The 16,756-nt window shown below is 47.8% G+C and overlaps 1 protein-coding gene across 1 annotated transcript in view; it reads right to left on the bottom strand.

The window, feature by feature from the left end:
* Window positions 1-14,300, bottom strand: part of LOC120979546 (store-operated calcium entry regulator STIMATE-like) — a 33,865-nt gene extending 19,565 nt beyond the window's left edge. Inside the window, exons 1-3 of the mRNA XM_040408349.1 lie at window positions 14,153-14,300; window positions 6,076-6,124; window positions 4,035-4,130 (exon numbers count right to left, since the gene is read on the bottom strand). Coding sequence (XP_040264283.1) covers window positions 4,035-4,130; window positions 6,076-6,124; window positions 14,153-14,300 — 293 coding nt within the window. The remainder of the gene's footprint in view (window positions 1-4,034; window positions 4,131-6,075; window positions 6,125-14,152) is intronic.
* Window positions 14,301-16,756: the final 2,456 nt, after the last annotated feature.

Genomic DNA, 16,756 nt, shown 5'->3' on the forward strand with positions numbered 1-16,756 from the left:
TGCAAATGTCTCACCTGCACCTCACCCTCCACCTTCCTGTCAGTGTGGAGAAGAATGAGGGAGCAGCTGCAGAGCAGACAGGTGACTAAGAGGCTAAAACAAATGCTTACTGATTTCATGTAATTGCAGGGCTTGTCTCTGGTTAGCTGTATGAGAGAGGATACATACTCCTTGAGGGTAGTAGGGGAAAATATCTGCATTCTGATTGGTCTTGTCTGTCTCTCGTTAGCTGTATGTGAGGATAGACACTGCTCTGGGGCAGTGGGGGAAGTTATCTGCATTCTGATTGGTCCTGCTAGTTTATGTGAGGAGAGCAAGGGCTTATAGGAAGTGAGGGAAATACAGTTGGCCTCAAGGACATGGCAAAGATCACCACAAGAAGTGCAGCAGAGACCATCTTAGCAAGATGCTGAAATAGAGGCACAGAGAAATCGGGTTGCTAAGGGCTGAATACAGACATCAGAAAGGTAAAATTAACTGAAAAATAAAACTTCATGAATAGCTTCCTTAGATATGTTAGGGATTTCATTTTTGGTAGTGAAATGGCAGTTACACTTTAAACAAAAAACATAAAATCCTGCAGTTTTCACCAGGGCTGTGGAGTCGGTAGATAAATGCTCCGACTCCTAAGTTTTTGGTACTTCCGAATCCGACGTATTTAATATGCGAATGTATTTTATAGGGATATTTTATAGGGATCTAGCAGCCCAAACACACCAGATACATGTCAGACGATCCCATCAATATCAGCAGGACCATTTAAATTAGGGATCGACCGATTATCGGTTTGGCCGATATTATCGGCCGATATTGAGGATTTTGAACGTTATCGGTATCTATTTTGCCGATATACCGATAACGTATGGGGAACACAGATCGCGCTGCTCTCAGCGCTCTCTGTGTTCCCTCCGCAGCACAGGGGAGAAGGAAGCAGTGTCTCCTCCCCCTGTGCTGCTGCTGCCGCCAATGAGGGGATAGAACATAAGAGGAGGGGAGGGGAGGGGCTGTGGCCGCTGCGCCACCAATGAAGATAAGTCTCTCAATCATTCATATATACAGGAGGCGGGAGCTGGCTGCAGAATCACATAGCCGGCTCCCGACCTCTATGAGCAATAGCTGCGGTCCGCGGTAGTTAACTCCTCAGGTGCCGCGGATCGCAGCTACCGCTGATAGAGGTCGGGAGCCGGCTATGTGATTCTGCAGCCAGCTCCCGCCTCCTGTATATGAATGATCGATAGACTTATCTTCATTGGTGGCGCAGTGCGCCCCCCCAAGCCCCCCAGTATTAATCATTGGTGGCGCAGTGCGCCCCCCACCCCCATCCCAATCCCGGCCAATAGTAAAAACATTGGTGGCGCAGATTTTATAAATAAATTTTCAGCAGATTTGTGTAGGAATTTTTTTTTTTCTCAAAAATGAAAATTCCCAGAATATCGGTATAAATTATCGGCTATCGGCCTGAAAGTTCACAAATTATCGGTATCGGTATCGGCCCTAAAAAATCTATATTGGTCGATCCCTAGTATTTTATACATTCCTTGAAGGAAAGAAAGGCAACATACATGTCATTACCACAGAACTACTGGCTAGAAAGCCAACAGTCTACTGTATTGAACAGTTTAAGCAAAAGACAAAACACAAAACACAATGAAAACAACAAAAGTTTTTTTTTTTTTTTTTTTTTATCAAGTGGCTGGATAGTAGCAGCAGGCATAAACATCAGGAACAGGAACTTTACCAGTTCAAAAATGGTGCTGCTGCCGCCTTCTCCTTTGTGTGCTGATCTTCTGCTGAAGATCGGGCAGTGGGAGGATCCAGGAAGGGGCAGGGGAAGGGGCATTTATATTAAAACATGATTTCCCTAGTAGAATCCCATAGTCATGTTTAAAGTTTAAGGGTCCATCCAGACGTCCGTAACGTGTTTTCCGGATCCGCAGAACACGGACAGCGGCAATGTGCGTTCCGCATTTTGCGGACCGTACATTGCCGGCACTAATAGAATATGCCTATTCTTGTCCGCAATTGCGGACAAGAATAGGACATGTTCTATTTTTTTTTTTTTTCGGGAACAGAATTGCGGACCCGGAAGTGCGGGTCAGCAATTCCGTGACCGATGTGCTGCCCCATAGAAATGAATGGGTCCACAATTCCGTTCCGCAAAATGCGGAACGAAATTGCGGACGTGTGAATGGAGCCTAAGCTAACAATCTGAGTTTACAAGTTTTTATAGCATTAGCTGAATGACAGCAGTTTTTCAAATGGTTTACAGCTTCAGTCTTGAGCTATTGACTATCCATTCCCGTCACTTATACAAGTGTCTCTAGTCCTGCAAAAAACATATTTACTTAATCAGTTATCAGTGAGAGGCGAGGTTAACCATGGGCGTTGCGTTCCCTGTAACAGCGGAACACAACACAATGGAAAGTATAAGTATTGCCGCTCCTTAACTGTGCGTTGCGTGCCATATAGTGAAGCATATGAAAAGCATGCTTCTTCACGGTCACTTAACATGTTCGTTTTGCGGTAACGTGACGCACTGCATGCATTGGCCTTTATTCTTACAGTAGAGAATTAATTATAACTTTTTGTGAATTGGGACATTTAAACTTGCTTTTTTATATTCCAATTTACATTTAGTAGGAGTCGGAGTCGGTTCATTTTTGCCGATCCGACTCCAGGTACCCAAAATTGCCTCAGACTCCTCGACTCTGACTCCACAGCTCTGGTTTTCGCCACTAAGGCCTCTTTCACACTCGCGTTGTCCGGATCCGGCGTGTACTCCACTTGCTGGAATTACACGCAGGATCCGGAAAAACGCAAGTGAACTGAAAGTATTTGAAGACGGATCCGTCTTCAAAATGCGTTCAGTGTTACTATGGCAGCCAGGACGCTATTAAAGTCCTGGTTGCCATAGTAGTAGTGGGGAGCGGGGGAGCGGTATACTTACAATCCGTGCGGCTCCCGGGGCGCTCCAGAATTACGTCAGAGCGCCCCATGTGCATGGATGACGTGTCATGCGATCACGTCATCCATGCGCGTGGGGCGCCCTGACGTCACTCTGGAGCGCCCCGGGAGCCGCACGGACAGTAAGTATGCTGCTCCCCCGCTCCCCACTACACTTTACCATGGCTGCCAGGACTTTAGCGTCCCGGCAGCCATGGTAACCATTCAGAAAAAGCTAAACGTCGGATCCGGCAATGCGCCGAAACGACGTTTAGCTTAAGGCCGGATCCGGATCAATGCCTTTCAATGGGCATTCATTCCGCATGTTCAGGATTTTTGGCCGGAGCAAAAAGCGCAGCATGCTGCAGTATTTTCTCCGGCCAAAAAACGTTCCGGTCCGGAACTGAAGACATCCTGAACGCATTTCTCTCCATTCAGAATGCATTAGGATAAAACTGATCAGGATTCTTCCGGCATAGAGCCCCGACGACAGAACTCTATGCCGGAAGAAAAGAACGCAGGTGTGAAAGAGCCCTAAGCCTAATAATAGGCGCCACTTCTTGGACTTTACAGATCACTTTACTACAATTACCTGCCTATCTGTCATTCTAATCCTGCCTGTAATGATATCACCTCTGTGTACAGATAAAGCAGGATCCACCATTCACAATATGTGATTGTCAAAGCTTAGCTATTCTTTCCTTGTACAATGTCCTCTGCACAGGTCACAGAGCATGCCCAGAAAACTCTCCCATAGAAGTCAATAGGGCCCCCTCCTGACCACTGTGTCTATGGCCAATGTGGCTGCCCTAAAGCAATTCTTTAAATACAGCTAAGGACATGGGGGGGGGGGGGGGGACACTGAAAATGTTTAAAATAAATATTTATTATGCCTGAGCTCATTTTCTCCCCAAACATCTCCTTATAAAAGAGAGACGGACAATTGCTTCCACTAGGAGAAGTTGCTACAAGACCAGGCCCCTCCACAGAGGAACATAATTTTTTTTTTTTTCCAAAAGTAGAAAACCTTTGAAGGAATGAAACATAAGTATATTGCAATAACCAGCAAGCGAGCAGAGTAGGAATCTTACAGAGAGCACGGGTCTTCTCTTGTAAGATCTGATAAGTAGATATTTGCAAAGTGGATGAACAGCATTCCAATTGCTTGCTTGGACGTATCTAGGAACCTACAGACAAAGAGACGACACGATTATCAAAATGTAAAAAAAAGATGATAAAATCAGAAAGAAACAAAAAGACAGAAAAACCTTAAAGGGGTTGTGTCACTTCAGCATATGTCATTTATCATGTAGACAAAATTTATACAAGGCACTTACTAATATATTGTGATTGTCCGTATTGCTTCCTTCACTGACTGGATTCATTTTTCCATCACATTATACACTGCTCATTTCCATGGTTACAACCACCCTGCCGTCCATCAGTGGTGGTCATGCTTGTACACTATAGAAAAAAGCACGAGCTTATGTGCGCTCCCAAGGTCCCAGCCACCAGAGAGGCCGTCACTTTTTCTTATAGTGTGCATGCACGACCACCACTGATGGATTGTAGGGTGTTTGTAACCATGGAAATGAGCCGTGTATAATATGATGGAAAAAAATAGATTTTTGTGGGAAACAGAGGCTTTGCAGCAGACCTGCAAAGCAGGAAGGTCTGCCTCCGAAAGACACTAAGCTAAAACTGATTTAGCTTAGTCCCTGTAGGAAGGGTATAGCTGAAGTGGAGGAGCTCACACTTTGTGTGCTTAGTGTCCGCCTCCTAGCAGCAACAGCGACACCCAAGGTCAAGCCTGTGTCCCCCAATGATACGGATGAGAAATGAATCCAGCCAGCAAAGGAGGCAATATGGACAATCACAATACATTAGTAAGCGCCTTGTATTAACTCTCTCTACATAATAAATGCCACTTGCTGAGGTGAGACAACCCCTTTAAGGCCGATATACTGAGGAGTTGTCTCCAACGTGAGCAAAGCCTTGTGTATGTGTGTGTGGTGATGGCGGCTCCGGTGTGGCAAAACCTTGCAGGAGGGGAGATGCAATTTGAAGGCCTTGAGGATGAATCTCTGCATTGACCTCGCATTCAGTTAGCTACATAAACTGGTCACTTACAATCATGCATATAAAGTATCTCTGGAAATAAGGCATGCCGCCAGTCTGTAAAATGGGAGTTTGATCGTACAGTGCACTTTAATCAGCTCTCTGGGGACTCCTCCTCTATTTGAAAGCATTAAATATGCTTTTGTCCGGTACCATATGGCTTTTCCTACAGACCATCCCCTCAGGAGCTCACATAATACCAGTACCATGAATTATGAAAATAATATTATCAGGCTGGCTATAGTTACAAGCTAAGTGGTTGCCCAGCCTTTAATACAGGCTCAGAGCTGCGTAAATACCCACCTCACCGATCCCCCAGCTCTACGTCCTTGTCCCTGTCAACACACAGAAAATGATCGCTCAGTCAATCAATGGCTGCAGCAGTGACTCGCCTGTGATCTCCTGTGCTGAGAGAGACCAGGAAGCAGAGACCGTCAGGGAAACGGGAAGGATGGGCATGGAGGCGATGTCGGAATCAGTGAGGCCAGTGCCACTAATTTTATTATTTTACAACTGATCTGTCTACAAAAAGTCTCTGGCTGGATAACCCCTCTAACCAGTTCAAGACCAGGCCATTTAACCATCCCCCCCCCCCCCCCCCCCCCCCCCCTTACCTGTCCAGGCGCATTTCCATTTTTTTTTTTTTTAGTCCATCTTTGAAACCCATACATTTTTTTCCCTTTCAGTTACATAAATAATTTTAGTGCTTTTTATCAGTTATATATGGGGCTTTTTTTAATTAAAAAAATTATTTTGACCAGAATATGTAAAAAATAAAAAATAGCCTGGTTTTCACATTTTTCCCTCTGTCAAGATCATCACATGCACCTGATGTCCCCAATCCATAACCATCAATTCGACATAGGGGTTAAAAGGGGCACGCCAACTAGCGACCCCTATCAGACAATTATGTCATGCCCTGTGGATATGCCATACTTGTCTAAGATGGCAACACACCCTTATCTTACAGAAGTACATTTCTTGCAGTAGGAGACTCCTCGTATTAAGACTTACCATATCCTCCATGGACGTCGCTCGTGCTTTGGTTCTCGGAAACGTTTTACTGCAAATAAAAATACACATACGTGTTAACCGAGAGGTCTGTACATCACATTGAAAACGGAAAACACTTCCCTGCCGTACAAGCCAGCACATTGCCATATGTGGTCATATAATCACCAGGATGACGTTTTCATGCTCCATCGTCTGATCATGGATATAGCATGCTGAAATACTGTTCTGTAACAACCACTGTCGGACGGCTGGTGACATGTTCACATCCTTATAGAGGCCACACGCATTGAAATAACGCTGGCAGGACCCAACGGCATCAATAGGTTTACCGACCAACTAATGTGTACGGGGGGTGGCACGACTGTTGCCTGATGGCAGATGTTGAGGGGAAAGAAGGATCAGGCATATGATCTTCAACATGCCCTATCATTTTGTTCCGGGGGGAGATAAGTCACTGCCTGAGCTACATGGTAGTAGCTTATTACCCTCTCCCCAATCAGAATCAGGCAGACTAAGTGTCTATATTTGTGACCAAGACCAGACCTAGTGTGTACATGGGCAACTGGGCGTATGAAAAGGGTCAGACACAAAAAAGGAAGAACAATCCCAGAAGAATATGTAAAAGTAGAACACAGATTACTCTCTGATCAGTGTGAGATCCTCTTCAATGGTTTTACACATAAGGGTCAATTCACACATCCGTGTGTGTTTTGCGGATCCACGGATCTGCAAAACACGGACACCAGCATTGGCGGACCGCACATCGCCGGCACTTAATAGAAAATGCCTAATCTTGTCCGCAATTGCGGACGCGGAAGGAATTGCGGACCCGGAAGTGCGGATCCGGGCAGCACATAGTGCGGCCCCACAGAAATGAATGGGTCCGCAATTCCGTTCCACAAAATGCGGAACAGAATTGCGGAGGTGTGAATGGAGCCTAAATGTGTCCCTGGAATCAGACTGACCATTCTCTACAGACGCACTACACGGCTGCACTCTTCTTGTTTGCTGTATGTCTGCCATGCTTCATGCTATGTACACAGTGTAACCGGTGGAAAGGTCAGAACGGTGTACTCGGCATAGATGGACGGGTCGGACGTGATCGAGGAGGCTGGAGGGCAATCCAGGTTACCAGAACATCCCTTTTGTTTAGCAGACTCTCAACATCTACCCACATTTTCTTATCAGATGAGGATTTCTGGGTACATTCCCAATGCTCGGAGAACTGCCGTTTGTGGCTCCATTTTACAGTACGGACACTATACATCGCAATTCCCTTATGTAGTGCTATGAAATTATTTCTTGCGCTATGGGGAATAATCCCGTAGTTCAAAAGGATTTCAAATGTCCTACAAACCTGTCAGCAGGTGCATGGTGTGTTCATGTCCATTTGCAGAATACATACTGCTGTAAAAGGCAGCCTGCAGTCTTCATACAGCCCCCAAAAAGTAAGATCGGGGATTCCGAAACACCGTGCAACCTCAAACACATGTCTTCTAAAGACATGTGCCCTATGAGGGCAGATAAAGGGCACACATGCTTTGGCAGACCCTGCTCGCCCTTGTGTTACATGGCTGGCATGTGATACTACAGCCACAGCTGGACCCAGGGGCGCAGCTAAAGGCTCATGGGCCCTGGTGCAAGAGTTCAGCTTGGGCCCCCCTTCCCTCAGTGGCCAGGGGAGCACATAGCCTTCGTGCTGCCTTAGGCAAAAATTGAAACTGCACACCCCCAAGCTAAATTCTCAACCTAACCCCTTCCCTCCAGCCAGAGATGTGACGATCAAGAACTTTCTATAATACTGGTGTCTTCTTATGTGACACAAGGGTCTTTGGGCCCCCTCAGGCTCCTGGGCCCGGTAGCGACTGCTACCTCTGCACCCCCTATAGCTACGCCCCTGGCTGGACCCGTTTCAGTCAGCTAAGCTCTTTAGAGAAGAGAAGCAATGTACACGTCATGAGATGTGAAGCAGGACATTTTTCTTCCTGCACTTTATGTAAAAATGAGAAAAATTTACAAGAAAGTCTTATGCTCTCACTCCTGACCTGGGAGCTTCCCCGTCTAGCAGCCCAAACACACCAGATACATGTCAGACGATCCCATCAATATCAGCAGGACCATTTAAATATCTTATGTGTAGGGCGGCCACCCGACTATTCCGATATGGAGGTAATGCAGATCAGACAACTTTTTTTTTTCCCCCTATAGAGAAGTCTAAGGTAAAATGTCCAAAAATGTCGCCACACCCAGAGCATGCTGCAATTTCGAAAAGACACCCCAGGGCTGGGCAATCTGTCCTCAAATGAAAATCTCTATTTTTTCCAGGACGACTCTCGATTTTATAACAATTTTCTTGTTTTTCTCCGGCTGTCCCATTGCGCATGCTCGACCTGCTGTTCCATTAGGATAGGGGATAATGCCCCCTGGTTCTCGGGATCAGAGTAGCTCCTAGTCGTCAAACACCCAACGATCAGTTTGCTATTTTGGCAACATTTCAGGGTCACTCTTCAGCGTGGGTTGTCTAGAAAGGGGCGTTGCAGGGACATTCTTCATAGGGATAGTTCTGATTTACCAATTGACCTATTTCAGACACGGTTGGTCTTCACCATCAACCATCTGGACATTTTTTGGCGCGATCACTGAGTCACCTGACCCAAGGTGGCGAGTCCACACCAATCCCGATCTTGATCTTGATATCTGACGCGCATGTCTATCCCTAATTCACCAACATTACATTGATGTGATGTAATCAAGCAATTTACCCAATTGGCTTGGATGCTAATTACCACCGCATGGTTACTACTTATTCCTCATAATATATATTTTTCTACACTGTATTTTCATCTGGACGGGTAAAAATTATGTTTCCAGAGTAGCTGATCTCAGTGATTCTGTCTTTAAAGGTCTATCCTATCTTTGGCGATGTTATCTTTAGAATGAATCGTCTATCACCCAGTCTGTCCTGACCCGCTTGCTAATGCTTTAGTGATTTTCATTACCACTGTCTGTCCCGAGACATAGGTAACGCAGCGTCATATGGCCCCGCTGCCTAATAGCGAACGCAAGTCACCAAGGTCATACGCTGAGTATACTCAGATTATCTGCTACTTGGGGAAATGCCTGAATCTCTGACTCACAACAGATGTCCTGGAAGAAGCGATGTCACTTGGGTCTTCTATTTTGCACTCTCATGGGAGGACAGAGCAGTAATTCAGAACGCCAGGACAAACTGGTTATGTTACACAGTAAAGAGCACGGCACAAGGCTGCTCACATTTCCAGCTAGTTAATAATTTAGTGATCTCAAGAATACTACAGCACTCACCCTGCTCCTTCAAGGGTAACTCATGTGTCACTCATAACTTTAGTTATGCCACTACGAGAATTCAAAGTTTTTTTGAAATGACAGTTACTGCTTAAAGAAGTTGTCCAGAATTTTTTAATCCCCCCCCCCCCCCCCAGTCTGCCAGCTTCCTTATGGGCAAGGTGGCGTGCACCGCTGCAGCCAAGGACTGGGCGAGGTGGCGTGCACCGCTGCAGCCAAGGACTGGGCGAGGTGGCGTGCACCGCTGCAGCCAAGGACTGGGCGAGGTGGCGTGCACCGCTGCAGCCAAGGACTGGGCGAGGTGGCGTGCACCGCTGCAGCCAAGGACTGGGCGAGGTCGCGTGCACCGCTGCAGCCAAGGACTGGGCGAGGTCGCGTGCACCGCTGCAGCCAAGGACTGGGCGAGGTCGCGTGCACCGCTGCAGCCAAGGACTGGGCGAGGTCGCGTGCACCGCTGCAGCCAAGGACTGGGCGAGGTCGCGTGCACCGCTGCAGCCAAGGACTGGGCGAGGTCGCGTGCACCGCTGCAGCCAAGGACTGGGCGAGGTCGCGTGCACCGCTGCAGCCAAGGACTGGGCGAGGTGGCGTGCACCGCTGCAGCCAAGGACTGGGCGAGGTGGCGTGCACCGCTGCAGCCAAGGACTGGGCGAGGTCGCGTGCACCGCTGCAGCCAAGGACTGGGCGAGGTCGCGTGCACCGCTGCAGCCAAGGACTGGGCGAGGTCGCGTGCACCGCTGCAGCCAATGTCTGCAAGGGTCAGCTTGGAGGGTCACGTCACTGCTGAAGCACGTCATTGGCTGTAGAGGTGCAAGTGACCCTGTAAGCATGGAAGCTGACAGCCCAGGAACCAAAGAGCTGGAACAGAGCTGCACGGTGCAGGTAAGTATAGCTCACTTCACAGAAACCGCTAGGTGGGGTGAAGGATTTAAAAATAAATAAATCCTGGACTACCCCTTTAAGGGCAAATAGGGCCCAATTCGCCAAGTTATAAATTTGTCACCGCCAGTTCTGTGAGAAGGTCTGTTAGACGTTCTTCTCTACCTCTTGCATGAGGTTCTTTGTTTTGGTTTCACTTTGTCATCTCCTTTCCTTCTCCCAGGTGTCACCGATTTACACTAATTGTCTCCCTTTATATTCCCTCCCATACTGCCTCACTTTGCGGTTTATACTTCTTCCTGGATGAGTTGCTCACTGCTGGAGGCTGCTACTGCTGATTCCTCAGATAAGTCCTTTTCCTTTATTTGTGTTTCCTTGCTGGCTTGATTCTAGGTGACCCTGACTCCCTCCGTATTAAGTGCAGGGAGCCGGTGGTCGTGTCCCCTCACTATTATAGGGTTTTCAGGGGTCACACAGTATAAGGTACCTGGGCATGCAATCGTCTACCATAAAGACCTTTGCATGGGCATAGCAGTCAGGGAGAGCTCTTAGGGTTTTATAGGGCTCACCCATATTCTCCTTAGTTTGTGATCAAGCCAGTCGGATGTTTATTTAGAAGTTCCAGCTTTCTGCAACACCATCCGTGACAAAATGTCTGACTATAATCAAAACTTTTCACCAAAATACAACAAGAGGAAGGGCATGGGGCAGTCTTTGAAACCCACAGCAAGTGCTCTGCATCCAGCAGAAGGGAAACTTCAGGATCAACTGGGCAAGGGCAGCGGAGTTCAAGAAAAAGGCGAAATAGCAAAAATCGAGTGCCTGTTTGTGAAACCACAACCCTCTGCCCAATCTCAGTGGTTGTTTGTAACCTTTCTCAAACAATTCCTTAATGTCTCGCTGGCAGTGCCCATAGGCCGAAGGTTCTGCAAAAGGTAGAAGAGTAAAGAGCCAAGCTAAGCGCTCTCTAGAGCCCCCACACATACCCTTGCATGCCGCCCCACAAGAAATCACATCTTCGAAACCAAGTTTCCGTCCAGCTGCGACACACGGGCTGTACAGCTCAGTGCAGAACTGACACCTTCTTACCAGGAGCAAACATCGGCTGTTTTCTCAAGGACATAACTGAGAAGAGAAAGTTGCAACGTAGCTCAATGCGCAGGACTACACCCCGCAAGGGTGAATCCACACGGGACAGAATTGCTGCAGATTTTAGAAGCCCTCATCCATGTGCTGCAATCGTATTCCGTATGGAAATATAGGCTTGCTCTGCTGCGGATTTTCACTGCCTACTTCCCCACTTTCAATGTAGCACGTGAATGGGCAGAAAAATTTGCATGTAATTGCAGGGAGATCACCAAAGATATAACCAATGCTACACGGAAAGTTGTGAAATCCGCCACGGAAAGCTGCAACGGAATGAGCAAGCGGAGGATTTGAACCACGTCTGCCGCATGCTGAGATATCCAAAGGGGAAAATCTACTGCATGTGGAAGAGATTTGTAAAGTCCCATCCACTCTTGCTACTTTAAGGAATTTCTGCGGATTTTACCATTAGATTTTCAGAGCTAAAATCTGCATCACTACTGTCCCACAAGGATTCGTCGTCATTGTGCATCTGCAGGAATCTTGCAGCGTGTGCGCCAAAGTCTAGAGAGGACTATGTGGTCCACTGTATCTGCATCACTCATTTCCAAGTGGAGACGGCAGAAAACAATGACATGAGATTTACATGGCATAATCAGATAGGACAAAGACATAGTGGAAAAACAGGAGCGTCACCCGGAGGATTACACAAGGAGCAGCCGCAGGGAAATGCTCCTCACAGCTGTGCATGGACAAAGGGAGGAAACTACTGATAGCACTGTGCACTACCACCATATTCCCCTAGGGGCAGTATCAAATTATAGGATTTTAAGACACTTTGTGGATCTAGGAACTAAGGCTAGGTCTACAAGACGCATTTGTCGTGCGACAATTTATATAATGATAGTCTATGGTGTCGCACTGCGACATGCTGCGACTGAGACAGTCGCAAAAAATCCATTCAAAATGGATTTTTCTGCGACTGTCGCGTTGCAGTGCGACACCATAGACTATCATTATAAAAGTTGTCAAATGTTGCAGTGTAGTTGCGCCCTACGTGTCGTCGTGTAGACCTAGCCTAAAGTGGGCACCAAAGCCCCGGGTTTCTGGACCTTGATGGTTCTGACCCCCCCCCTTAAAGCTTTAATTATAAAGGGCAGCCTGAACCAATTAAGTCCTTAATCTTGGGTGAGGATCTCCCCTCCAAAAAGTTGATTTGGAGGGCGGAAAGGGTCCCCCCCATCAGTTGCCTGCAGTGGATCTGTTAAGTTTCGCTGCAGGAATATAAACAGACATTCATTGTTAAGATGACAAGTTGTCCGGTGGTCACCAACCGACTCCCCTCCTCCGATTCCCGTTTTAGCACGTAAATGAAGAGCGTTCTATTGTTTTTACAATATAACTAATAATAAATGTCATGTACTTCAGACAAAGACATCTAGAAGTAGGATCCCTGCCATATTTATACAACCCCTCTGCCCATAACGCAGGCCCCGAGCCTGCTCCGGTTAGTCTGCACCTATTTTACCACTTTTTTCAATCCAGTCGATCACTGACCCTCATGCATCAGCAGGTTAGACAATTGGGACTCTGCAGAGTACAGAAACCTGTACTCAGCCTATGTGACCCCTCAGTATTCTCCGCCATAGTCCAAGAGGGCAGCCTGCTCTCAAGAAGGGGCCTGTGATAAAATCTGCATCTTATAAAGGGAGGGGCGTCATGGAGGGTGCACATAATGTAAGTGGTGACCATACATACCCACAGGGAATACACATCGTATACACAGGGTGACTGACAATCCATACGGTAGGTGATACTACACCCCCTGCACTCCCAGGGTATATACACATCAGGTAGGTGGCACTATACCCCCTGCACCCCCAGGGTATATACACATCAGGTAGCTGGCACTATACCCCCTGCACTCCCAGGGTACACACATCAGGTAGGTGGCACTATACCCCCTGCACTCCCAGGGTATATACACATCAGGTAGGTGGCACTATACCCCCTGCACTCCCAAGGTATATACACATCAGGTAGGTGGCACTATACCCCCTGCACCCCCAGGGTATATACACATCAGGTAGCTGGCACTATACCCCCTGCACTCCCAGGGTATATACACATCAGGTAGGTGGCACTATACCCCCTGCACTCCCAGGGTATATACACATCAGGTAGGTGGCACTATACCCCCTGCACTCCCAGGGTATATACACATCAGGTAGGTGGCACTATACCCCCTGCACTCCCAGGGTATATACACATCAGGTAGGTGGCACTATACCCCCTGCACTCCCAGGGTATATACACATCAGGTAGGTGGCACTATACCCCCTGCACCCCCAGGGTATATACACATCAGGTAGGTGGCACTATACCCCCTGCACCCCCAGGGTATATACACATCAGGTAGGTGGCACTATACCCCCTGCACTCCCAGGGTATATACACATCAGGTAGGTGGCACTATACCCCCCTGCACCCCCAGGGTATATACACATCAGGTAGGTGGCACTATACCCCCTGCACCCCCAGGGTATATACACATAGGTAGGTGGCACTATACCCCCTGCACTCCCAGGGTATATACACATCAGGTAGGTGGCACTATATCCCCTGCACCCCCAGGGCACACACATCAGGTAGGTGGCACTATAGTGTCAGCATATAAGGACGTCCACCTCCCTCTGTACTGTCTGGGCATACAAGACATACACATAGGGTGACTCTACCCCCAACACGTTATGGGCACACTGTACAGAGCGGGCTCCGTACACATACTCACACATAAGGATGCTGAAGGCCATCACTGCCAGCAGGCCCTGCAGAAAGATCCCAAAACTGCCCATAAGAGCCCCACTGCTGCACCCCGGGGGTGAGGTGGTGGGGCCAGCCCCGGTGGTCATGTTCCTGTTCCCGGTGATCGGGCCCATGGCTCCCTTACCGGGCCCGGAGCCAGCCCCAGCTGGTCACCGCGGCAACCATGGGACGGTAGCCGGGAGGGGACGTGTCAGATGGTCACATGGGTGCCTGTAGTGGGCCACGTGACACAAACCGAGGGCGTTCTGTCAGACACGCAGGAGGCGGGGCTGTCAGACTGAGACACGTCAACGGGGCGCCCTCCAAGGCGGTCACTGAGGCCGCCGCTTAACCCGTTGTAAGCCAGTGGAAGTAACATATAAAATAATGCTACCGTACAACGGGACCCGGACAGTTCTCGCCGCCGAGTCATCCAGAGTCTCGTAATAAAAAAAGTTCTAAGGAAACAGTACTGTCCATAGCAACCTATCAGATAACTTATTTCATTGCTAAACCTGAAATATGAAAGCTGCCCTCTGATTGGCTGCAATGACTAAAAGCACTTCTATGAAAACCACATTATAATAGAAAATGCCGCTCAGTCTCCATTGCTGCATCTTCTTCTCATTTGCAGAAAGATATATTGTACAGGATATGATGGAATAAAAATAGCATTATACATGTGCAAATGTCACCTGAATTTAACTCTGCTATTCTCTTTTTTCAGTGTGCCCAAGTTTTTGTGCAATTATAACTATTAGTATATGCTAATTAGCCTCTAGGAGCAAGGGGGGGGGGGGCGTTGCACCTGCTCTTAGAGGCTCCATTCGCCCACCTCTTTCCACTTCCTTCTACTCTTGATTGACAGGGCCAGGATAGTGTTGGTCTCCTTCTGCCGGCCCTCGGGCCCTGTCTGCAAATCTCGTCCAGTTCAGTATGCGGCACAGGCGCAGTGAGGGAAGGGCGCTCGCAGTTAGGAAGCCGAATACGTCACAGTTAGGAAGCCAGCAGCTAACGAGCATCCTTCCCTCACGCAAGATTTCCCCGGCCGACAGGAGGAGACCAACGCTGGCCTGGCCCTGTCAATCAAGAGTAGAAGGGAGTGGAAAGAGGTGGGCAAATGGGGACCCTCTAGAAGCAGGTGCAACAGTTAAAGATGTGTGAATTTTATTCTATATTTTGTATCTCTAGGACTGTAATGAGTTAACTTTTTCTTTTTCAAGTGCTTCCCACCCCCCTCTTTGTTTCAAGGCTGGAGAAGAGAGGGTGGGGGGCAAAGAGCTGTGCTGTGAGAAGTGTCTGTTTTCTCATCCTTGTACAGGTGTCCCAAGGGAGGTATATAGAGTGTGAAGGAGTGCATAAGCCAATCATATGGCTTGATGATAGGTATATATTATTCACTGCCTATAGAGAAGCACCTCTTTAAAGTGTCACATATGACGTATGCAGTATTATTGTTAGGATAAACGCCATTACAAAATGGCGACGGTAACCAGATGTTTACATTAGTTCACATTCCAAAGTAGTGCCCAGTGCGCAGATGCCAGGGTGTTATCTCCTCTCTCTTATCTCTTATTCCTTTTGAGCCAATGGAATAATGCCTGGGCCTCAGAAAGTACTGCCCTTTTCTGAAGATACATATACCACTTACTTTTTGTAATAAATTAGAGATTGCTTTGACCAGCTTCTGTGTCAGTGTCTAGTCTCTCAACCACGCGTGGATATTAACCCCCTGGGGGTACATTGATTTGGAGCACCAGAGTGCATCTCAAATGCTCTAATTTAGGGCGTCTTCATCAAATGGCACCCTAGATGGGACTCTGAGCGAAGGTAGCATCCAACAGCTGACCAGACGAGCCCTGAGCTTGACGAACGGCAGAGGGGAGAGGACCACAGCCTCAAAAGAAAGGTGAGAAAACTTTTTTTTATCTCATCTACTTTTCTGCTATTTACTTTGTCATGCTCAGATAGCTCAGTCTGCTGTCAGGTGGTACCGATGTAAGTATAGTAGTTGGCTGTAATGCTGAAAGCTTAGAGTCTATAGAACCAATAGTCAGAAATTCTAGATCACTCTGGTGTGTATATGTTTTGTGTGTGTCTGTGATTTATGTGAGGAGTGAGTTGAGCACAGACGGTAAGACCACAGACAAAGGGAGGGGACAGTAACCTCCTGGTTTGGAAGGGGGCGCTGTAGCGCCGAGGTGTGGGACAAAGTAAACTCCGGCTGACCTGGCCAGGAAGACGCGTGGAGCCTCATGACCCTTATCTAGGGAAGACTGCGGAGATATTCTCCACCTGACCTGACCCCAGGAAGACGCGACGGAGCCGCCTGAGACGTGCTGGGAGTCCCAGCTGACTAGTCAGACGTGATAGTCAGATTTGAGCCAACCAGAGGGGAGGGTGAATCCTTTGTCTGCGGAGGAAAGTTGCCGATCACTCCTCTGTTTTGTGTGTGTGTCAGTCTGAAATACTGTTGTTTTGAGATGGGTCAGTCCCACTCACATGAAGAAGGAGAATATACTGCTCCTCAGCTTGTAGCGAGAGAAGAAGGAAGTCAACATGTAAAAAATTATAAGAAGTTAATGAAGAT

This window comes from Bufo bufo, chromosome 9 (assembly GCF_905171765.1).
Source record: "Bufo bufo chromosome 9, aBufBuf1.1, whole genome shotgun sequence".
Lineage (NCBI taxonomy): Eukaryota > Metazoa > Chordata > Amphibia > Anura > Bufonidae > Bufo > Bufo bufo.